Raw genomic sequence first — 23,589 nt, 5'->3', positions numbered from 1 at the left:
ATTTAAACTTTTTTTTTTTTTTAAGTAACGCAATAGTTAGGCCTACTTTTGTAATGATGTAATTCAGTTACTAACGCAGTTACTTTTTGTGAGAAGTAACTAGTAACTATAACTAATTACTTTTTTAAAGTAACTTACCCAACACTGCTCATGATTGCTTTAACTATTTGTCTTATTTGCAGTGTTTGGGAAAGTTTCTTTTAAAAGTAATGTTGCAATATTGCATTACTCCCTAAAAAGTAACTGTTACTTTTTATGGAAAGTAATGCTTTGTTACTTTTGCATTTAAAAAAAAAATCCTCTAAAGGTGCGGTCACATTTATAATTATGCAAATGTATGCAAATGTCCGGTTGGCCATGTGTAATTTCCGCAGAAGGCTGCTTGGTTTGAAAGTGCTTCGTACATCGCTACACTATTAACAATAGACAGTTTTTGTCATTTTGCCCCCGGAATTTAGCTAATGTGAAAAACGTTCCTGATTAAAGTGATAGTTCACCCAAACTAATTTGTTTTTTTTTCATAATTTACTCACCCTTATGATGTTCCAAACCTGTGTGAGTTTCTTTCTTCTGTTGAACACAAAAGAAGATATTTTAAAGAATTCTGGTAACCAAACAATTGACAGCAACCATTGACTTCCATTGTAGGGGGAACTATGGAAGTCAGTGGGTGCCGTCAACTGTCTGGTTACCAACATTCCTTTAAAATATCTTCTTTTTTGTTCAACGGAAGAAAGGCTGGGAACAACTTGAGGGTGTTGAAATAAAAAAAATATATAAAAAAATCCTACATTTTTAGGAAAGCTATCCCTTGAAGGAAGTAAAATATGCATAAGACTGATGATGCACATTTCCATTCACAGAAAGCTTTATTTCTTTCAGTTTACCTGGATTCTCGAGATAATGGGAATGTTTCTTCTTTGTGGCTGGACGGGCATGTGAAGGCCAGCTGGATGACAGCTCTTAAAGTTACAGACACACCAGTGAGGAACTCTGACGACATCCAGTTCAACTGTCAACACCACCTATCCTGTCCAATCTTTGACCAACGGGAGCTGGCCGCGGCCGTGGCCCCGCCCAAGGGACGGTGCATGTATCTGACGCCCACATGGGGGTGCTGTTTTGTCCTTTTCCCACAGAACCATCTTCTTTTTTTTTTGCCCGTTAAAGATGTTCAGAAGGTGTTGTAAGTACTGATCTATGAATTCATAAATATACTGTACATTGTAAAAATCGCTAGCTGAACCAGAAGCTACAATCAAGTTTGAAAAAGCATTTATGTAAGTAAACCAGGATGAGAGTTGGCAGGGTGGGGGACTGAACTTCAAAAAAAAAAAAAAAAAAAAAAAAGACAAAATGGATTAGCGCCCAAAAGCTTCTAAAGTTTACAGGTTTGTCATCACAATCATTCTTGTATACTTTGCAGATTTTTGGAAACAAAATTATATGAATAATTAAGGGAAGGTGTTGTCTAATCCGAGAGCAGAAGTTCTTCATATCAAAAAAGAACCAAAGTGTAGTTTTTAGTCTTTTTAAGGAGTGTTTCTGTTCGGTGTTGGCTTTTTATGTAACTTGGGTCTGAGAGAAAGTTTGTGCGGCCCAGGTTTTAGTAATCTCTTGTGTTAATGTGGAACTCTTTTTTTTTTTTTTTTTTTTTTTTTTTTTTTTGGGGACTGACGTAACACAAGTATTTTATGTTCAGTTTGAATTTTTAAGACTGTTTTATTTTTTAAGTTAATCTAAATAAACATGTAAAGATATACAGAGATATTTAAAGGAGGTATGAACTCTCACCATCCAGGTTTAGGGAAAGATGTCGTTCCTGATCGCGCTCGCTCGGTATGTTTGTGTGGGTGTGTGTGCGATTGGAACTTGTATAAATTGAATCCTCCATTTAGATTTAATATGACGAAAGCCCAAGTTAACGGCACACAACTAAACGCCGACCAGTAGATTTGCCCTTCCTGTTTTGCTAATCACATTAGCGCCATAGACACACCACTGCCTTTATACACACAGGCAGGATGTACTGTGATAGTCAGACATGAACCTCATTCCCATTTTCCAAACTCGTCAGGTTTGAGCTCAAAGGAGGACTAGTCATTTTTACGAACTGCATCATGATGAAAATAGCTTTAGTATTCGACTCGTCATCCCTTCTTCCACCACTCAGCTGCATTGTAAACTGTACTCGGTTGTTTTAGTAATGTTGGACGTGTCTAACTCACCCTGTCCTCAGTGTTGTCGTGGCCGTGGTTCATGGGGGTGTACGTGCTCTGTAAATACAAGCCATTCAGTTCATCCCATCACAAGGAGCGCGCGGGTGAGGAAAAAACGAAACACAACGCGTCCAGTTGCCACAGTTACGTTGTTTAAAATTACAGTTTTAATGTTTGTACAATTGAAATTCACAGCAGTTTGTTAGATTTCACCACAAATTATATTACGCAGGCTTTATGGCACTTACTATTTAAACTCCGTTTTAGTGTTACTGTTACTTAACTTAGAAGTGAGGGTTTGGTTTTTCACAAGTGATTAATTTGTTGAGTCTGTAGTTGCACGGATGCTTTTCATCACTGCTACGGTTTTGTCTTTAGATAGATTTTAGTATAGTTTCGTTTGACGCAATATATTACGTGTGGAAAAAAAACAAAACAACCAAAACTACGAGTTCACCCCGTCTCCTTGAAACACATCAGTCTTTTGTAACGGTCTGTAAATACATGTAGTGTTCGCACACCTCATTGTGTGCTGGGCTTTGTGACATATCAGGACTATACCTCCGCACGTGTGTGTGTGTGTGTGTGTGTGTGTGTGCGTGCGCGCGTTTATCACCTTAATGACAATGTCTTTTAAGTAAGTAGTGATGCTGTCAGATTATATGTGATGCTGTTTTCACGTCCGTTTTGTGTCTCGCGCTTATTTCTTGCATTTTTTTATTGCTATTTTTTTCCTTTTATTTGTCCTATGGGGAACTGCTGCCTTGCCTGGCCAAACTAGATCTACGCTTTTTATCCTTTTTCATTTTTATTTAAACCCATCCAAGAGTTCCTTTTACCGTACATGGTCGACATCTTCAGCTCCATGAAAATGAAAGGGATTGAGATGGGGAGTCACTAGCTGATAGATTTAGCGAAATAAATACCCAACCCCTGAAAGCTCGGTCTGAATCCTGGGCCAGACGGCAGATGTATGAGTCTTCTGGCCCACCCGTCCAATGACAGGAGAAATCAAACACGCAGTTTAATTAAACCAGAGAATATGCATGTGTACTTTTCTTGGTAAATCTTTTTTTTTTTTTCTTTTTTTTTTTTCTTCCACTGTCTGTGTTTACTTAATAAAAAAGGGGAAAAGATTCTCATAGTATTTGCATCTCGACATGAAAATCACTCCATTGGGAATTATAAGTGATGTACCATATTAAAAATGAAAAAACAAAAAAATGTAGAAAATAGTGAAAAAAAAATATAAAACAAAAGCCTCTGCTTGGTATGCTCTCCTCATTCTAAGTAAATCTATTGCATTGTAATGGTATACTATTGGGCTTCGTATATACTCGGAGTTTAAACATGGATGCTGGATTTTTGCATGATCATACATTTAATAAAACCATGAAATGACAACTATCAAGTGTTTGTCTGAATGTTAGTAGGTCTTTATCATAGCTTTGTTATTATTGAAACTTGATCTGGAAAGTATTTAATAAAAAGAGCATTTCTGCAGCTGATTCTGTGCTTTTTTTTTTGCTTTTTCTTTACAACATTTACTGTATTTTCCTTATGTGTCACTGGTCTTATTTTGAAAGATTCATTCATGCACATTATTACAATGAAGAATGTGTCTTAATTTTAGGTGCATAAGGTGCATAAGTAGTTTGGTGCTTATAAAAAACAAAACAAAAAAAAAAACAGATTATTTACACTCAAACGAGATGAAGACATAATGACTTCTATAAAAAGTGTTTTAATTATGTAGCCTATGTTGTGGGTCACCCCCTCCAAAAGTGATGTCTGGCTTAGAAAAATTGACCCTTCATTCAAATTTTATTTAAGATTATAAAGTTTTTTTTTTAAAGCATATTGCATAGTTGTGCTTGGAGTCAATTTTTTTATTTATGATAACGCTATGAAACATACCATATTATGCGGACATTATTTTGGCCACGGTGTCCATGCAAAGAAATTACAAAAAAGAGAGCCAACGAAATATTAATAACCGATTATGATGTTGGCAATGTATGAATTTTCACTTGGTTTCTATGGGGTTTTTTGCAGTAAAATGAAACCTGTTGCTGTAAGTTTCCCAATAATTTATTTAGATAAATAATTTTGCCAGATAAATACCTTAATGAAGGTAAGTGTTTTGTTCTTCCCTCATATTTAAAATAATTCCTCATTTTTCATTAAAAACAATTATTCCCCTCCGAACACCACTTTTGGCCGCAAACTGTCTATTCATTTAACAGTGGAGAAACCGGGAAAATAACACAATGTAGGCTATGGCTGAAAAAGCAGATATGGACAAAAGAAGTGTAAAAATCGAGCGTAAAGAACGGTAGCCTACACAAGGTGGAAAGATTTGATGACGGAGAAAATCTTGAGTGAGTAGGCCTACTGATTCCCAAGTTGCTTTTTTGTTGGACTTCAAGGGTCATTGGAAGGAAGTGTTTGTTTCCTGTCAAATGTTCAGTTTATTTTTTTTAAGGAATGGGTGCATATCCTTGAGTCCACAATCTTCCTTTGCACACATTCCAATTCACACACACACACAAAATTAGCAGAAAATGAATCGGGACTGAGTTCGTCCTGGGGCCAGTTTCACAAAGCTATTTTAGACCGGTCTATAGTGTTAGACAAATTTGCTCATAGACTAGCCTAATGCAAGTTAGACTGTTTCACAAAAATAAAGACTGACTTAATTTAAACCCAAAAAATTAGACACCTTACCCCCAGGCTAACTTAGGTCTAAGACTCTGTTACCTTGGCAACCAGCAGTAACAATCAGTTACATTACAAACACCCAAAAGAAAAGGGAAAATGACTCATAATTTAAACATTTCTTCTTGTTACTACATTCTCTGCTAAATTTCCCAAGTAAAATGTCCTTGTAACTGTTATACTCCCCCAATAAACATATTTTCCGCTGGGGTAAACTGCACCGAGCGGTTGAATGCGCTTACTCGATCCGCCTTGTTTTTTGTTTTGAAGTGTGTCTTAATTTACCCAGAATGCATTGCAGTGTAGTCCTACTTAAGATAGTCAGAGTCTTAAGTGCTTTGTGCAACGGTCTGATTTAGATGTCTATCTGAAGTCTGACTATCTCCTATATCTAAGCCATAGTCAAAGTCTATCTTTGTGAAACCGGCCCCAGTTTCATTATGGAATGCAAGACGAAAATGATTTCAGAGATGAAGGCATTTTTTTCTTTTGATGTAAATCAATCACTTAATTCTAACTGCTCGTAATGTAATCAACACCACACATTTTGTCATTATAATCAGTTAATACAAAGTAAAAGTTCGTATAAAAAGTATTTCATTTTAATAGTATTATCGTGCCGTGACCACGTGGGCGAAACCTTATGACGTAACCGTGTGCACTTACTAGATCGACTCATTCTAGTCACCATAAAATAAAAATGGATATTGCAGCATTATAAATGATTTATCCGTGCATATTTTTTATTCATGTGCCCTTGTAATCTTTAATCAAAATAACCTCCCCTGCCTCAGCGTCATCTGTTCTCTGATCCTCTCTTCTCGCAGCCTTATTGAGAAGCACCCATTGAATGCACCTTTAATCCACTAGTAGTGTTATTGGTTAATGAATGAAAAGCAATTATTTCGTTTCGAAAGAAGCATTTGAATCTCAAGCTGCCCATTCCTAGTTAAATATTCTGGTTGTTGACTTCATGAGGCAACAGTACGTGCTTCATGAACCAACAACCGTACCATACATCTCCATGTTTAATATGCTGTGAATTAAACCTTATAGTTTTTGTACATGTCCAGCTGTAAAGATATGGCAAGAAAAGTAACACTTCAGTAAGCAGCATTTGCTGCTTCTATAGCGTGGGTCTGCAGTCAGATGCATAGGCACTTTAGACTTCACACCTTTTATTTTCCTTCCTCTACCCTCCAGCACGCAGTGCGCTGTCTGTGGCGGCTCCCAGCGGACCTGAGCAAGTCTTATTTAAGGGCTTTGCTTCCTGCAGTCGAGCAGCTGGGCCCCCAATCTCTCAAATGGAGGGCGAGTCTCTTGTTTCTGGGCGGTGATTAATCAAACTCTCTCTATTCTTCTCATCTGATAAAGCAGACTGCAGGAACAGAGATAAGATCACCTCTCATCTCCAGTTCACCTTATTTTACTCTTTAAAGAAGAGGAAACCGAGATGCCCCTGTCTCCATTCTGTGCCTTTATTTCCCAATATGTGTGTACTTAAACTGAATACCAGACATGGGATCACATTACTGTGAATTCTTTTCTTTTTTTTATGTACCCAACTGTTGCTACACATACACAAAATTCACATTCACTCATTGGCAAAAGTCTGCAGCATACTGTACTTCTCTTCTTAGCTCCTTGGGCTGCACAATGTTTGTTGACCTCAAACAGAAATCACTTAACAGTAACTCTTTTTTTTTTTTTTTTTTTGAAAGGCAGCAAGATGGCTGAAATTTATGATGCACATTTAAATACTTCTCTGCTTGGCAGAGTTAAAGACTTTTGAGAATAACATTTAAATAATCCTCTCATAGTCCCTCCCTTTCATGGGTATTTCCAGAAATTTTTTTCCCAATCTTCAAGAGGTTCTGTGCAATTCCCTCTCTTCCTATAAGACTATGTTTGCATTTCAAAACAGCAAGTTCACAATGGATTTTAAACCACTCTAGAAGTCTTTTTAAAGCTGTCCAATCAGGTCACTCCCGTGAATCCATAGAGTTCTACTACAAGTTCCCATAACGAGGTTGAGGGCAACTCTGACTCTGAGGGCTTCATTCAGACGGACAGCGTGATCGGGCCGTCTCCTCGGTCAGGGCCTGTGCGGAGTAAAGGAGGGCGAGAGGGGTCAGTCCTCTTTTGGCTCCTGCCGCACACGGGCCCTGAGTTCTCCTATGTGGAGCAGGGTTCTGCCGTGGTTCTCCTCATGAAGGTTCTTATCAGCTCCAGCTGGCGTTGTGCAGTTCGTCTCTGAGCCAAACGGGCAGAGGCTGACCCAGACGTTTAAACATCCTGAGTAACTCCACGTTCTGCTCGCGGTAATACTCTGACAGAAACGCCCTTGACTGGAGCGATGGGAAGAAAACAAAATGAGAGTTACACACAAATATATAATTATGGAAGCTCATTTCCATCACTTAAGAAATAAAATCATGCTTTGGTAAAACATAACTATGACATAAAAAGTCAAAATGATAAGATACTAAGTCATAATCATGAGATAAAATCATAATTGTGACAGGAGTCATTTGAAATAATGTAAGTCAAAATTACAGTAAGAAAAAAAGCCAACATTATGACAGCAACAATCTCAATTTTGACTGTCATAATTTGGCTTTTTATGTCAATTTTGAATTGACATCTCATAATTGTGACAGTCATAATTTTGTCTTTTTTATGATTTATTATCTCATAATTGACTTGTCAATTGACACTTGTCACAATTATGATTTTATCTCATAGTATCATAATTGACTAATTATGAGATAAAGTAAAACATTATGAGACACCAAGTCTTTGACTGAAAATTATGAGATAAAAAGACAATTATGGCATAAAAAAAAGAGATTATGACAGTCAAAATTGACAAAAGGTTGAAATTATGGCATACTAATTCATAATTATGAGATAAAAGGGTTGAAATTGACCAAAAGTCATGACAAAAAACATTTTAATTGACAAAAAGTCATGACATAAAAAAAGTCAAACTTGATATTGAAAATTTGATGTGCCATTTAAAAAAAAAAAAAAAAAACCTTTGGTAAATCATAATTATGATATCATAGTTGACATTAGTCATCATTATAGCATGACAATTTAAACTTTCAATGTCTTTATCTCAATTATTTGATTTTATCTCTGCTCTATGTTCACTTGATTTCTAACTGACTCTTTCTACACCCTCAAAGTCGCTTTCTCAACTGTGCTGCTGAATCATAGAGAGGAAAACAGGACTAAATAAACTTCACTGGCTATAATTGAAATGCAATGTCTATTTTTGTTCAGTTAGAGTATCTTATCTCCATATCTGGAGCTCTAACATTGAGAAGTGAGCTGTACCTCCAGGCTCATGTCAGGATATTTCCTTCCTTTGCTCTTTCCCAGACAGCGAGTGCGTCCTGCCTCCAGTTTCTGACACCAGAAACCTTTACTCTCGTCAAACCTTTCAACAGAGAGCAGAGAGAGGGTTACTTTTACTTTTCCCTTAGTAAGACTTTTGAAAATAAACATTAATGTACATACACTCCTAGATTTCAGCAATAAATAAAAATGTATTACTGTTATAAATAAAATGTAAAAACCTTAATACTTGACAAAAGGTTAAAATAATTGTGGGCTCTGGGATAATTATATTAGTTCTGAGTTTGCCACTTGGTGGGACTTTTTGTTTTACATAATAAAATATTAAGGACATACATTTTAAAGGTACACTATGTAACTTTTTTTTGTTCAAAATGAACAACATTTAAATAACGAGTCAATACATCATCAATCCTTCTTCCAAAACGTGTTTTTGTCTTGATTCACTATGGTAAATGATTGTTTTAGATCTGTTGGGATGGTTTTCACAGGAAATTTCGTACATGCGTCACTCGTTCGTGCGAGTCTCGTCATATCCGTAAATAGAGAAAAGTTGCTCCGGCTACTTTAACATTTGTATGGTGTGTGAGTGGCATAGGTTAGTTTTCACAGTGAGTGAGAAAGGTTGACACGGAGCAGCTAAATCTCCAATTATCTGAGGAATCACCCATTAAAAAACAGAGGAGAGTCTGCTGACAAAAAGAGGATGCGCCAGAGCTCGTAATAAAACAAGAATCAACATTGGCTTTGCCTTTTTGGAACTGTGGGATTTGAAATGTTGTAAAAACGATGTGGAAATGGCGTTTTTATTACTCATCAGGTGAGTAATGTATTTTATTGAACAGATAAATTGTTATATGTAGCTCTCTAACAGAGTAAAGCATTATCTATTGTGAAGGGTAATTTCATTATGGTTGTTGTAGCGCTGTGCTGGAATTTTTTTTTTTAAGGAAGTGCCGTGTCGTGTCTATTATCGGGAAAAGCTACTGTAGCATCTTCAGCTAGTCAGATTGAGATCCTTTCCATCTAAACTGGATATATCTCTAAGCCTAGTAGCGAATGTTTTATGTAAGGGATAATGTAGAGCGAGGCGGTTGTTATAGCGAATACAACCCCGACAGGCTGATCAGGATCCAGACGCGAAGCGGATTCCCGCTTATTACATGGCTACCTACCAAATAAATCAATAATTTGACACAAAATATTGATTTAAAAAGGAGTTTATTGATTTTAAAACGATTGTATTGCTTCCGTTAAAGAAAATAGTCCGTTCCGTCTCTACGGTTAGAATCCTGCGTGTCCATGGCAACGCTCTGTTTTGCATGGCAACGGTGTGTTATACCAAAGTCCTTTTAGGCAAGTCGTGCCACTCGGCCGCCATCTTGGCAACGCCTCCGGGCAGCTATTTCGGACTAACAAGACCAGGCTCCTATCTAAATGAATGGGCAGAGAGTCAGAACTGCACTTTAACTGGTCACCGGGACATAAAAACTGCATGTATAGAAACAGCAGTAAAATATGATAAAAATCGCTGAAAAAGTTTGATGACTTTGCCCCAAAATAAGGTTTAAAATGCCTTTTTCCCCACAGGTTATACTTTACTACGCATGCGCAAGAGTTTACGACACCAACTTCATTTACGTCTCTATCCAGAATGCCGGTGTTGTGCAATAATCAATGTCAATATTGTTCTCCATTATTTAAATATAAGCAGGTTTGCACTTTATCAGTAATAACAATGTATTATATAGATAAGTTGTTTTAACTATTCATTTACATGAATCGGTTCAAAAGAGTCATTAGTTCGCGAATTGGACGTGTCATACGGTTGTGTGATTATCCCAGCAGTTAGGACATGGACATCCCACAAGGTTAGTGTCAACACAGAAAACATTACATCACTGGATAGGTTTTTTCGTTTATTTAGAGAGTAATTTTATGTCAGCTGAATGTGCGGAATGCATTTCAGAGAAGATAAGGCAACGTATTTTAGGACAAATCACACCCAGCGGTAATTCAGGAAAAAAAAAATCTCAGAATGCTTCACATGAAACTTCGGTCTTCCGACCTTTTACCATAATGTTGTTTTATTTTGATTAATACGCGTGCGGGAGAGAGAGCAAGACAGCGCTTAATTTGGAGACGGTGAAGTCTTGTTTACACTTTTGCCTGGCTCTGAGAGAGAGAGAGAGAGAGAGAGAGCGCGCGCGCGACCGGGGCGCTCTCTCTCTCTCCGCTGTCGCAAAACCTCAACTGTGCGCATGCGCCAGTGGAACCAGACGATAGGCTTAAATGTTTCCTGGCTTGACTTTTAAAAGCAGATGATTGGCTTACCAGCGGGAGGGGCGGGACATGTGCACACAACCGCCATCTTTGCCGTTACGGGTTTTCCTTATATAGTTGTATTGAGGATTGAGGAAGTGGCATGTCTCATAATAAATAGTCTCTGGTTATACTTAGCAGCGGTCTGTTGTCAAGAAATAACAGACCGCATTCTACATTAGAATTCAACCAAGCCATGTAATAAAAGCAATATAACAACCATATTCACCAGCACAGCCACGCACAACCAAAACAATGTTCTTCCGCAAAAAGCATGCAGTTTTGTTTTTTATCCACTAAATGGCCAATAGTCACACAGTGTACCTTTAATTAAAATGTGACAAATTAGCATCCAGGACTGGAACTACTGTAATAAATGTAGTTTTATTAAGCGCTCTTGGACTCCAGTGAGAAGGTGTGTAATAAGGAGAGGTCGTACGCCAGAGCCTGTGTGTAGTTGTAGTACGGTGTGACTCCCAGGAACTTCTGAATCCCATCCATCATCTGAGCAGGACTGGAGCGCAGCTGCACACCATCCACGATCAACAGCTGTTCACAGGATGAAACACACATCACACACACTGAGGCAGCTCAACACACCTGCTCACTGAAGACTCAAATGTGTGTGCGTGCATTCATTACTTGTTTGTGTGAATATTCTAGGTTATTTCTCAACATAAATGTAAAAGGTGTTGATACCGCTGACAACTCCAGTTTTCATTCATGTTTATAATTTAACACAGTTTACAGTAATATACTTATAAATGAACAGTGATTCTCAACCAGGGGGTCTAAAGATGACTTAAAATAAGACAAAACAAACATCAAAATCAAGATTTTTTTATTGGCAATTTTATCTGTTTTATGAATACAGTTTGAGGTCAGTAAGATTTATTTTATTATTTTTTGGAACAAGAAATTAATTCTTTCATTCATTGATCAAGTTTCTATTTTTTCCCCCTCTGAACTTAACATTTACCAAAACATTCTGAAATATATATATATATATATATATATATATATATATATATATATATATATATTAAAAAATATTCCAAAAATATTAACTGTTTCATGAAGGATCATGTGACATGGAAGACTAAAGTAATGACTGCTGAAAATGTAGCTTTGCCACCACATGAATAAATTACATTTTAAAGTTTATTAAAACAGAAAACAGTTATTTTTAAGTCTAATAATATTTCACAATATTAATGTTTTACTGTATTTTCTAACAAATAAATGCAGCCCTGGTGAGCATAAGATACTTTTCAAAAACAATAAAAAATCTTACCAACTCCAAACTTTTGAATGTAATGTAACACATTTTTCTAGTTATGCCAAGCTCAAAAATATCTTATCGATAGAAATTGTGTAGAAAAATATGTAGAAATATTTTACATTTTTCATTAAATAAGATTTTATTCATTAATTTATTTAAGTACCCACCTTCCGCTAAAAGACATGCATGTAAACTTAGGTGAACTTAGGTTAACAGCTTTTATGGCTGTTGTGCAGTGACGCACAGTATCTAGCTGAACCAGTGTTGTGTGTTTTAGCTGCTAGTATATTATCTATTTACACATGTTTTGAACACAATTGACATCCAGAACTGAAAAGAAGGAAAGTTACATCATAGCATGACATAATTGCTGACTAAGAGGCTGAGTTCTTATAAGAGGTCAATCTTTTGTGTTCACACCTGGCTAGGTTAATAGTGGTTTAACTAGAAGTCAGCTGTTGGCGTGGGTGTACACACACCTGACTGGGCTGGTAGTGATGTACCCAGCGCTCCAGATGACTGCTGTAAGCTCCAGGCTGAAGACAGCGCCGGTGCAGAGACAGCAGAGCTGCGGGAGAGGACGGCCCAGCGGAGATCACCTCGTGAAACGTGTAGTTTAGCGCCACAGGATCCTGATGAGCCCTCTGATGCTAGAGAGAGAGAGTGACAGCAGAGAAATTAAACGGTTGTAGTTTTCTTCTGATGTGTCACTGGAGGAGGTCGTCTATGATATCTGGAAAACGCTCTCCATTAAGACGCTGATATACTCTAGGCGAAGTGCTTTTTCGTTATTGGCTTAGTGATGAAAGAAAGTATGAAATACGTGACAAGTGCTGTACGTTATTAATTAGTGAACATCATGACTTCACCCATGCTGATCGTATCAACATGTCACGTTTGTCACAGCAAGCAGATTTACAGTATTAAACATTAAAATGTAAAAAATAACCTAATGGTTAGAGAGTCTGACTTGTAACCTGAAAGAAAAACAGTGCTCATTTCTACCCTCAATACCCACGACTTGAACAAGGCACCAAACCCCTGTGTGTCCACGGTTTGCAGTGTGTGTTCACTACTCTCTGCTCCTAATGTGTGTGCACTAACTTGGTTGGGTTAAATGCAGAGGACAAATTCCGAGTATGGGTTACCATACTTGGCCTTCACTTCATGTTATTACTCGCAGACGCCTGACCTTGGCGGACCGAACAGAAGGAATGAACCGGAGAAGATTTCCACACCAAAGAAGGCGGAGTCTCAGAGCCACACCTACCTATTACGTATTGCCACGGACCAATGGTAGTACGAGGGTGTTTACCAGCTTAAAGGGATAGTTCGGCCAAAAATTTTATTAAACCCATGATTTACTCACCCTCAACCCGTTCGAGATGCATATGTCAATCATTTTTCAGACGAACACATTTTCAGTTATTTTAGAAAATGTCTTAGATCTTTCAGTGGTTATAATGTGAAGCTATGGGGTCCACCTCCTTCAAGTCCCAAAAATGTGCATGCATCCTTCACAAAAGTAATCCATCCGGCTCCAGGGGGATAAACGAAGGCCTTCTGAGGGTAATCCGTGCGGTTTTGTCGTAAAAATATACATATTTAAAACTTTATAAATTAAAATAACTGGCTTCCGGCAACGGTCGACGGATGGATGGATGCCGGCGTATGACGTAGGACTCAGCCTCCTCCATATTCCTGAGTTCTTCATCGCTGTACTCTGGTTCAAACAGATAGGGCTGGGCCAAAAACTCAATATCCTCTTCTCTAATATCAAAATCCTCCGACATTTTCTTTTAAATACACGTTTTTTAAATCGCGGAAATCCTGAGTGGAGTTTTGTTTTGCTCTTTTCTCTGGCTGCGCTGTCGCGTTCGTTCTACGTCACGACGCTTCCTACGCTACGTCCTACGTCATACGCCGGCATCCATCCATCCGTCGACCGTTGCCGGAAGCCAGTTATTTTAATTTATAAAGTTTTAAATATGTATATTTTTACGACAAAACCGCACGGATTACCCTCAGAAGGCCTTCGTTTATCCCCCTGGAGCCGGATGGATTACTTTTGTGAAGGACGCATGCACATTTTTGGGACTTGAAGGAGGTGGGCCCCATAACTTGACATTATAACCACTGAAAGATCTAAGACATTTTCTAAAATAACTGAAAATGTGTTCGTCTGAAAAATGATTGACATATGCATCTCGAACGGCTTGAGGGCGAGTAAATCATGGGTTTAATATCATTTTTGGCCGAACTATCCCTTTAAGCAAACTTTTCTGGAAAGTTTGCTTTGCAAGCTATTTCGAACTGTCCCGAAACGAACTTCAAGCAAACATTGTTTCAGCTTGATTTGTCCAAAATGTCGTCACACCAGTTTGTTCAATTTCAACAATATATATTGTATATAGGGGCCTTTATCATTTCCATTTGTCTCACTGGCTGTTGCATGTGATTTGAAATCCGCCATCTTTTCTTATGGGCATTAAGTTTTGTTGCAAGGTGTTTTTTTTTTTAACCAATCATCTAAGCCTTAAATGTCATGTGACTAATGACTCTAGAGACACAAGAAATGAATGGCTGCATCCGAAAGCTTAGGCATCTGACGCTTTTGTAGACACAAATTTTTCCATTTCCATTTCCCACGCACCTGATACCAGGAATACGCCCGGTCAGCAGGGTTGATGAGTATAGAGATGATTTTGGCTCTTGGTAACAGGGCGGCTGCTCTCTTCGGGGCAGTTTCAGTGTCAAAATAGTTTGCGCTCTTCTCAAACAGGAAGTCTGTGCTCACATTCGAGGGTACGGGGAAAAAATCCATATACCTGAGACAACACAGAGGGACAGAATTAGCCTGCAGAATGAAGCAAGTGGCAAATCCTATACCAATAAAATATTAAGAGGGGAATTATGTTGTTTATTTGAATGCCTTGTCTGTGGTTTGTTTTAAACATGTTCCTATGTTCTGAGTGCTTGCTGAGGCATTCCTAGGTGGTCCAAATCGAAAAAGTTTACAGAACTTATTTGACCGTTTTTTGGGGGGTTTTTTTTGGTCAACCCTGCAAAACCACATGTCTGATAACTTTGAAAAGTAATAGCATGTCTTCTCAACCAGTGACATCATTTTAATACTTTACCCAAAATATGAGCATTAATAACAATAGTCATGCTTTCTAAGGCACAATATGCTCACTAAAATGTAGGACAGATTTAATCCAAAAATGAGTTCTGTCAGTGTGATGTGAGAAGTTTTGCAAATGAAACAAAGAGCATTAGGCACGGATGGAGTTTCCATGGTTACCAGTCAATGCCTCGCTGGTAGTTTGGTCCGCTGAAGAACTGCACCTCCTCAAAGGTGACAGTGCTGGGGAAGCTGCTGGTAATGGCAGGATGAAGGGCAAGAAACGAGTGCAGTGCAGTAGTTCCTGCGGAAAGATCATGACACCAGAATACAGTGTCAAGCTGTTTTAGTCATATATTAAATCACATTTCTTGGAAACGTTCTGTGTTCTTGTATGCCAAATGTTTTCTACATCATAAAGCCTGGCTAATCGCTGAATTGTATTTTAGTTTCTTATGGTTTAAAAGACTGACAAACAACATGGGTTCATGCTTCTGTTACTGCAAACAACCTCACATCTATGTTCAAAACTGAATAAATTTCTAACCAAAAAAAAAAAAAAATTTTTTTTAGATGTTTTGTGTTACCGGTCTTCTGAGGGCCAACCACTAGAAACTTGGGCAGTCTGTCACAGGTCTTCTCTTTGGACCAGATGTCTTTGTGTCTCTTGTCATGACATGGGTTCTGTTTATCAGGGGAAGTATTATGTGAGCATAAATTAATATGACACTAATACAAATCACTTGTAACAAGTACTGTAAGTTTTCCTGTTCATTATGTAAACAGCATTTTAATTCAAGGGTCTTTAACAGAGGATCCACAGGTACTGCAGGAAGTCTCTCATGTATATGTATAGTGCCATCTGAAATTTTCTTCTAGAATGATTTTTATAAAGCTTGTATATTTAAGTTAAGTAATTTCACTTGGCACTTAGAGGCTTTTGCATCTGAACTCTTCATATATACACACACACATACATACATACACATACACATACACACACACATATATATATATATATATATATATATATATATATATGGCAGCCGAATCGTGACATTCATCCAATAATAAGAGATTCAAGTTATAACCATGAAAATGTAAGTGCACAAACCTGCCACAAGGGGTCTCTCTCATCAGGGAAAATCTGGAAGTATTTGTGAGCGAGTCTGACAGGAGGCAGAGTCTGCAGGCGCAGGTGAGTCCAGCACTGCACAAACCTCACCAACGACTCAAAGGTGTACAGGCCCAGCCGGTCGTTGCCGTAGTTTGACAGGTGAGTCATGAATATACTAACCTACCCATGGGAGAGGACGGGAACAAGTGGGTCAAAAAGCAAACGTTTGTCATATTGCATAATTATTTGGGTTAGCGTGTCTTTGTGGGTGTGACACTAACCGGATTGAGCAGCACTGTAAGAAACAGCTCTCCGCCACGGATGCTTTTGTCCAGCTCCTGAGGGCCTCCTGGATAATCTTTATAGAAGATGGTGTGTGTGAAAAGCCCACATGTCTGCCGGGGGAGAACCTGATACACAAAACCACACAGAACTTATTAAAGTCAAATTACACTAACAGAAATTTGAGCAATCTTGGGAAATTATTTCTTATATTATAAATACTTTTGTAACATTACAATAAGGCTTGATTTAGTTAATGCATTAGGTATCAGGTACTAAAAATTAACAATTTTAACAGCATTATTAATCTAGGTTAAGGTTAATTTAGAAATAGAATATTGTTTATTGTTACCTTATGCAAACAACTTGAAACTAAAAATGTATTTTAAAAATGGAAAAGTGCAAAAGGCACTACCGGCCAAAAGTTATAAATGTAACATTTTTGTGGAAATCATAATACCCTAATACTTTTATACAGCAAGGATGCATTGAATTGATCAGAAGTGATAGTAAAGAGATTTATAATGTTACAAAATATTTATATTTCAATAAATGCTGTTGAAGCATTGCACTTTATCACAATCACGTTTCCACAAAAGTATTAAGCAGCAAAAACAGTTCTCAACATTGATAATAAGAAAAAACATTATTAATAATTGATAACCAAATTAGCATATTACAATGATTTCTAAAGGATCAGGTGACATTGAAAACTGGTGGAATGACTTCTGGAAATTCAGCTTGCCATCACAAAAATAAATTATATATAAATATATGCTGTAAAAGTATTGTTGTTAGTTTATGAAACCTACTGCATTAACTCATTTTGATAAACTGAACCTTAATGCGTTACCACTATTTATTTTTTTAAAGGTATTCCACAGCAGGGAAAGATATCAAGCCCATTTTCTCTGAGTTAAGGTGTGCCACCATACCCAAAAGGCAAAACTATTTCATAGTTTATGATTGACACATAAATACCTGCCATTGTTGGCAGCGTTAGCTGTTAGGCAGCTATCAAGAGACTGTTGAAGTCATACACATTCAGATGGACGTCTTTGGCATCAAGTTAAAATAAATGCATCCCTGCATTCTGTTGCATTCAGTCTAGCTGTCCTGCTAGATGCAACCAAGCATCTTATGCAAACGCCCCCTGAGAAACATGTTTGACTGAGTCAGGTGAACTTGGGTTCCTACCTGAATGCCGTTGTGTATGAATCCCCTACGGTAGCGGGCAGGCCTGAGATGAGGATACTCCTCTGTGCTGGTCACCTTGATGCCCCATACACTCTTCCAGGCATCATAAAGCTGACTGTGCACAGGGTAAACTCCTGAGTGATGGGGGGCTACAGCGTAACCCATGTCTGTGGGGATCCCATGCTCCTAAAAGAGACACAACCTGGGATTACTTTGTTTGAAGTTATGCAAAATCAAACAAAATCTTGTGCAATATATGCAACATACACCAGAATTCAACAACATTATTTAGCATGTATCAAGGCAGATTCTGACCTGTGCAAACTGTCTATTAAGTCTCATCTGTTCTGCGAGCACGCTGACGTTGTGGAAGAGATGAGGCTGCATGTGGCTCCACATGTGCGGGAACCACCAGAACTCCTGCCGGTGTCTGAGCAGCGTGTCGTCACCCTCATCTTCCTCATCTGTCCCTGAAGAGCAAGACCAGAAAGAGACAAAGACTACATGTGTGGAGGTGGAGATAGATTTGACCTGTTTAACTCGTGTAATAACTTTATCATACCTGTATGAAAAAACTTGCCAGAGAATCCCAGGTTGAAGGTGAAATTAGGTACCAGAGAACGAAGTTTATTCTGTGTGTGAAGCAGTGCCTAGTGAGAAGATGAAGAAGGAAAAAAAACTAATTTCAACTGGTTCAATATACATAATTTTATGGTATATATTTGACACATGATGAGCAGCTATCGTGGGTTAAGATTTTTATTTTGGGTATATGAAGCTACAGTAGGTTACAACTAATGGTGGGTGGTATGAATGTATCACAATATGAGTCACAGTGATGATATCTTGCAAAACAGTTATTTTTGCTGAATTTAAAATACATTTTTTGACAGTAAATAAATACCCTTGTGTTAATAACCAATTTTGGATACGACCAGTCAATTTAAAATAAATAAAAAAAGTCATTTTCTCTTTTTATTTGTAATGAAAACATACTTTATTTTTAAGATTTAATATTATATTGACCAAAAAAAACTGTCATCAGTTCTTCTGTATATTAATGTGGCAAACAACCATAAACAGCTAAACTTTAAATTCAGGTTCATCCTCATCCTGACTGTATGGGACACAATTTATTCTCTATCTTCGCATTGCTTACGTTTTTTTTTTATAACAAAAGAAGATATTTTAGAGAATGTTGGTAACCAGACAGTTGACGGCACCCACTGACTTCCATAGTTTTTTTTTTTCCTACTATGGAAGTCAATGGTTGCTGTCAATTGTCTGGTTAACAACATTCTTTAAAATATCTTCTTTTGTGTTCAGCAGAAGAAAGAAACGATCCTAGGCAGTCCTAAAATCAAGTATTTGGAGAAGAGGTGGATAAAAGAGGGCAGGTCTTGCAGAAACAAGAAAGGCAATGAAGGTAAAGGGTGAGAAGAAATAATAAGAATAGAACAAAAGATGAAAAATGAAAAAAAGTGCGCTCTTACTGGGGGGAAAAAGAAAGGGTAAGAGAAAAATGAGAGAGAAATGTGAAACTGAAAACCTCAGGCATGACATTGCTTTTGGTGTGCTGGGCCACACAGAAACCCCTATGAGAACTTATCTGCTCAAATTAAAAAGTGAGCCAGTCTAATTAGCCCCATACTAGCCTTCAGCAAGAGCCTTCTTTCACTCTGAGGAGATGAGAGAGAGAGGGAGGGGGGAGAGAAAGACAGAGGAAGAAGAAGAATACCATGCTCCAATGCATTACAAACAAGCTCTCCCTCTTGCACAATAATAAAGGCTCTCTACAAACAACGGCAGAGAGAATACATCTCCCTGATCCGTATTAACCGTGCTAATTCATTAGCTTCATTTCAGTCATGGAGGAGCTCTGGGAGTGTGATGGCAGTCAGTGAGATGCTCTGAGAGTAAAGAGCTTGGATTATTCAAACAAAAGATACCTTTGATGGAAGACAAACTGGGTCAGGACTGACTGATGTCTGATTCTCTATCAAACCCTATCACAAACAGACAATATCAAATCAACAAACTAGTTTTTTTTTTTTTTTTTTTTTTTTTCCTACTGGTGGTTGCCAAGGTTTTCCTATATGGTTCCTTTGCTAGGGTGTTCTGGGCACACTGACCCAAGTCAAAACAGCCCACCCCCAAGTCTCTACGATATTCCGGTCACTAGAAATGGCGTAACTCTTTGCCTCAATTCAAGTCAATTGTTTTTGATCGTTTCCGTCCACAAAAAAAAAAAAAAAAAAAATCATAATCTTAAATCCTGCCGGATCCAAAAACAAGCAAAAAAGATGATCTGCACAAACTAGAAGGAGCGGATAGAAGTTGCTAACGCACAAGCAAGACATAATGTGATCATTAAATATCCAACAGCATATAAATCATAACTGCCTAAAGTTACTAAGAAAAATGACAAACCCACGAAGAGGTAAATATTCGACTGTCCAAGCTGGTACTGATGATCTACCCAATCTATGTTTTTATCATCATTCTATATACGATCAAGACAAAGTCTTTGGCAAAAATGTGATTTTCTCAGCTTTTTGTTTTGATTTTTCTTTTTTTTACCCACATTCAAGTGTTGATTAAAAAACACACAAATGAAGCTAAAAAAATATTAAAAAATTTAAAGCAGAGGCTTCTTTATATGTATTGGCTGTTTACATATTCATACAAAAACATTCTGGGGACCATGAACTTTTTTTTATGATAAAATTTTTAATATGATAAAAATCAATGGTTGAACATTTGAAAATGAAAATGAAGACTGTCATGAATATTAGTATTGTAATCTTTCTGATATACTTGATAGTCATATTGATATGTAATCAGAAAATGATTGGCCAAATTGTGTAGCACAGCAAACCTGGAGCATTTTGCAAATAGTAAAAAAAAAAATGTTTTCCTCAAATCATGCAGCCCTACCGCTAAGTATGAGCAATAGTAACAATGATGCTAGTTTTAGCAAGCACATTAGGTCTTATAAAATGAATAACACTTGGCAAGTATATCCAATACATTCTTAAGGCTCTTACCTCAACATCCGCCACTTTCATGCGCGTCCCCTCCTTCCCAACAAAGATGTCATCCACGTCCACCAGCAAAAATCTGTCCAATGAGAGGCTGAGCCTCCTGCCAGTTAAATACCCCACAGCATCCACAAACAACAGCTTGTGCAGCCAAAAAGTCAAGCTTCCACCAAAGAACACCCTCTGAATCCCATCGTGAAGACCTAGGTCCTGCACAACCGTAGCTAGCAGCGCTCTCTGTTGGTGTGAGTGTGTTGGGAGCTGATTGGGTTCTGCTGGTCTGGGGCTAGCTAACAGCACAGGCTCATAGGTGCTGTGGTTGGACAGGAAGGTGGTCCAGTTGTCTGCAGGTAGAGGGCCAGGTTCCAGCTCATTGGGTTTGGTGATGTAGAGTAGAGGTGCAGCAGGGTTGACTCTGTAATCCCAAAGTGGCAGGTTTGAACGCAAGAACAGAGGGAAGCCTCTGAGCTGAGCGCTGGATGGTGAGTTTTCATTTGCCCGGTAGAAGCCAATGATTCCCACTCCATAGTCTTGGCAGTATTTATCCAATAACTGGCGGTTCCAAGAGTCCAAGTTGACGTACTTGAGCAGATTCTCAAAGACGACGAGTGTGTATCGGCCACGACCTCGCCAAGCCAGAGGAGGCATGTCCCCTTTCCCCGGTGCAATTTCAGTGCGGTAATGAAAGCGGCTTGACTCTAAAATGGCAACAATCTCTTGTCCAAGTTGGGAGTAGATGCTTTCCACGAAGAGTAACACCACAGGCTCTGTCCGAGAGGTGTCCGCTGTCCTCGGGGAGTGTCGCCGCTGGCTGATCTGCGATGGCAGGAACAGTGGAGCCCTTTGTCCACCACCAACTACTGATGTAGCTACACAGTCTCCCAGTGGTAGTGGAAGAGGGGCCTCCTTGATCTTGGGTCCAGCAGTGACGTGATAAGCCAGGTAGGCCATGGAGAGTAGACAGAAGAGAATGAGTGCAAGGATCAGGCGGTGGAGACCTTGGTGCCTGACTACTCGTGCCAACTTCCTCACTCCAGCCATAGCTGTCTTGGCCAAGTGGGTGGCAGGAACAGAGAGAGGGTTGCGCCTCACTCTGGTAGGGAGGTAGAACAAAAACAGGGCAGGGATTAAACGGCAATGAATTTGCCCTGCCAGGAAACAGCCATTGAATCTAGGTCACCATGGCCCCCATAGCCTGCGACAGAGTCGCCGCGCCGGTGTCTCTGTTTTTGTATCGTACTCCTCCCGTCCATATAATGACCCTACGCGTAAGCAGCTGGAGGCATCATGTGAAAAAACAGCTCATCTGTTTGTTCTTTCGAGTGCTGTTGCTTTGGCTTGAAACCCTCTGCCACTTCATGCATCTGCTTGAAAAAAACCAGGTGTGAGAGAACCGTCATCTAGCAGAACCACATATTCATCCTAAAAGAGAAATGAGAATGGGGGAAAAACTAAAAATTAAAAGTTTGAAAGGATTAGAACTAAATCTGTTTACTTTAAGGCTGGAATATACTAAACAACTTTTCCAATCTGGAGAAGTTGAAGCTAGTTGCCTAAAGTCTGAGCCATTCTGTAGATGTTGTGTAGTCAGAGTTGAAAAATATTGCATAGAATGCAGTATGATGTTTAGACTTGAAGTCATGTAGTGCATCCCAGCATTTAAAGATAAATGTATCCAAAAATGAAAATTCTGTCAATTCTGTCTCTCACATTGTTCTGAAAGCACCTGTATTACTTTTTTTCCTTTTTGGGGGGAGGGAAACAAAGGGAGAAATATACCGTTTGCTCTTTTCAATGCAATTACAATGAATGATGAGTGGAGTTTTACAGCTTTATAAAGGAAACAAAAGTACCATGATGCTCCAGTATCCATTCATTGCAATTCTATGGAAAAGAGTGATCAATACATTATTCATACAGCTTTAACACAACACAACACATCAGACCACTGGTAAAAGTTTACATGCAGAGCGAAATCAGTGTAAAAATCTATTTTTTCTTAAACAGTTTATGGCCTTCACCTGATAAAGGTGCATGTATGACCTTAAACGCTGTAGGATTATTAGCCATAACCAGTGTTCAGGTGTGTATGTAAACACACTCATTGATGACAATATTCCTTTTTGGGTAAACTAATCCTTTACTGATATTAAGAGGATACATTTTTACAATGTCTAGACACTAGGTTTATAATCATGGTCATAGCATATACAGGAAATCCGTCCTGTACTTAAACTCACATAAAGAGTCACAAAATAAACGTGGGAATTTCAGAATGAAGTCCTGCTGCTATCTGAACTGTACCATGCACTTTCTTAACCTTTAAAACTTCAGGTCGTAGAGCTTCTCCCCATCCCAACACATACAAGAAGGGGCCACAGAGTATCTCCACAGAGAGAGTAATGAAGACAAACCATCTGCTGATTTTCCATTACATGACACAAACACATACTCACAAAAACACCCCCCCTGCCCCATTAACACTCAACGTCCCCATCATCAAATCTCCCTTACCGTCTACATGAGACCTTTTCCCAGGGATCCCAAAATAACTCCACCCCACACCATCCCTTAGCCATGATCCTCAGATATAGGCTTTCAGGTATGGCTAGAAATGTGTGAGAGTGCTAGTACGTGTGCTACGTGTATACAAAAGAAGAGGGCGTCAAGTATGAAATGTCAGTATGGTGCATAGTATGTTTATCATGAGCTGCTTTCAGCTCTGTCGTGTCCTCGATATCAAATGTGATTAAGTTTGGTAGATCCAACATTCACCTGTAGATACTGCAGAGAAACATGATGCTGTGAGAAACTGAGTTCTAGTTAAGTAGGCCAAGCGACAACCCAAACAAGTCGCCCTGCCATCGCCTTTAACGCTGCAATATTAGCCTTTGCTAGCATTACATTTATTTGAATAAGTAAAG

General features: G+C 38.5%; 2 protein-coding genes across 24 annotated transcripts in view; one reads left to right on the top strand and one right to left on the bottom strand.

Moving 5' to 3' along the window:
- Positions 1 to 1,357, top strand: part of camk2g1 (calcium/calmodulin-dependent protein kinase (CaM kinase) II gamma 1) — a 95,220-nt gene extending 93,863 nt beyond the window's left edge. For all 23 annotated transcript variants that reach the window (XM_084433880.1, XM_084433873.1, XM_084433893.1 and 20 more), the window contains one exon: positions 883 to 1,357. The gene's annotated coding sequence lies outside the window, so the exon portion shown is untranslated. The remainder of the gene's footprint in view (positions 1 to 882) is intronic.
- A 5,035-nt stretch (positions 1,358 to 6,392) lies between these two features.
- The window catches only part of ndst2b (N-deacetylase/N-sulfotransferase (heparan glucosaminyl) 2b), a 78,349-nt gene continuing 61,152 nt past the window's right edge, over positions 6,393 to 23,589 (bottom strand). The window contains exons 2-14 of the mRNA XM_084434430.1: positions 20,672 to 22,087; positions 18,187 to 18,274; positions 17,940 to 18,094; positions 17,625 to 17,810; positions 16,427 to 16,555; positions 16,143 to 16,325; positions 15,616 to 15,712; positions 15,209 to 15,332; positions 14,558 to 14,732; positions 12,384 to 12,554; positions 11,062 to 11,171; positions 8,280 to 8,382; positions 6,393 to 7,285 (exon numbers count right to left, since the gene is read on the bottom strand). Coding sequence (XP_084290556.1) covers positions 7,160 to 7,285; positions 8,280 to 8,382; positions 11,062 to 11,171; positions 12,384 to 12,554; positions 14,558 to 14,732; positions 15,209 to 15,332; positions 15,616 to 15,712; positions 16,143 to 16,325; positions 16,427 to 16,555; positions 17,625 to 17,810; positions 17,940 to 18,094; positions 18,187 to 18,274; positions 20,672 to 21,706 — 2,682 coding nt within the window. The 5' untranslated portion in view covers positions 21,707 to 22,087 and the 3' untranslated portion in view covers positions 6,393 to 7,159. The remainder of the gene's footprint in view (positions 7,286 to 8,279; positions 8,383 to 11,061; positions 11,172 to 12,383; positions 12,555 to 14,557; positions 14,733 to 15,208; positions 15,333 to 15,615; positions 15,713 to 16,142; positions 16,326 to 16,426; positions 16,556 to 17,624; positions 17,811 to 17,939; positions 18,095 to 18,186; positions 18,275 to 20,671; positions 22,088 to 23,589) is intronic.

The sequence above is a fragment of the Rutilus rutilus genome (genome assembly GCF_951802725.1).
Source record: "Rutilus rutilus genome assembly, chromosome: 16".
Lineage (NCBI taxonomy): Eukaryota > Metazoa > Chordata > Actinopteri > Cypriniformes > Leuciscidae > Rutilus > Rutilus rutilus.
The sequence above is the reverse complement of the archived record's forward strand: the minus strand, read 5'-3'. Positions and strand labels throughout refer to the sequence as shown.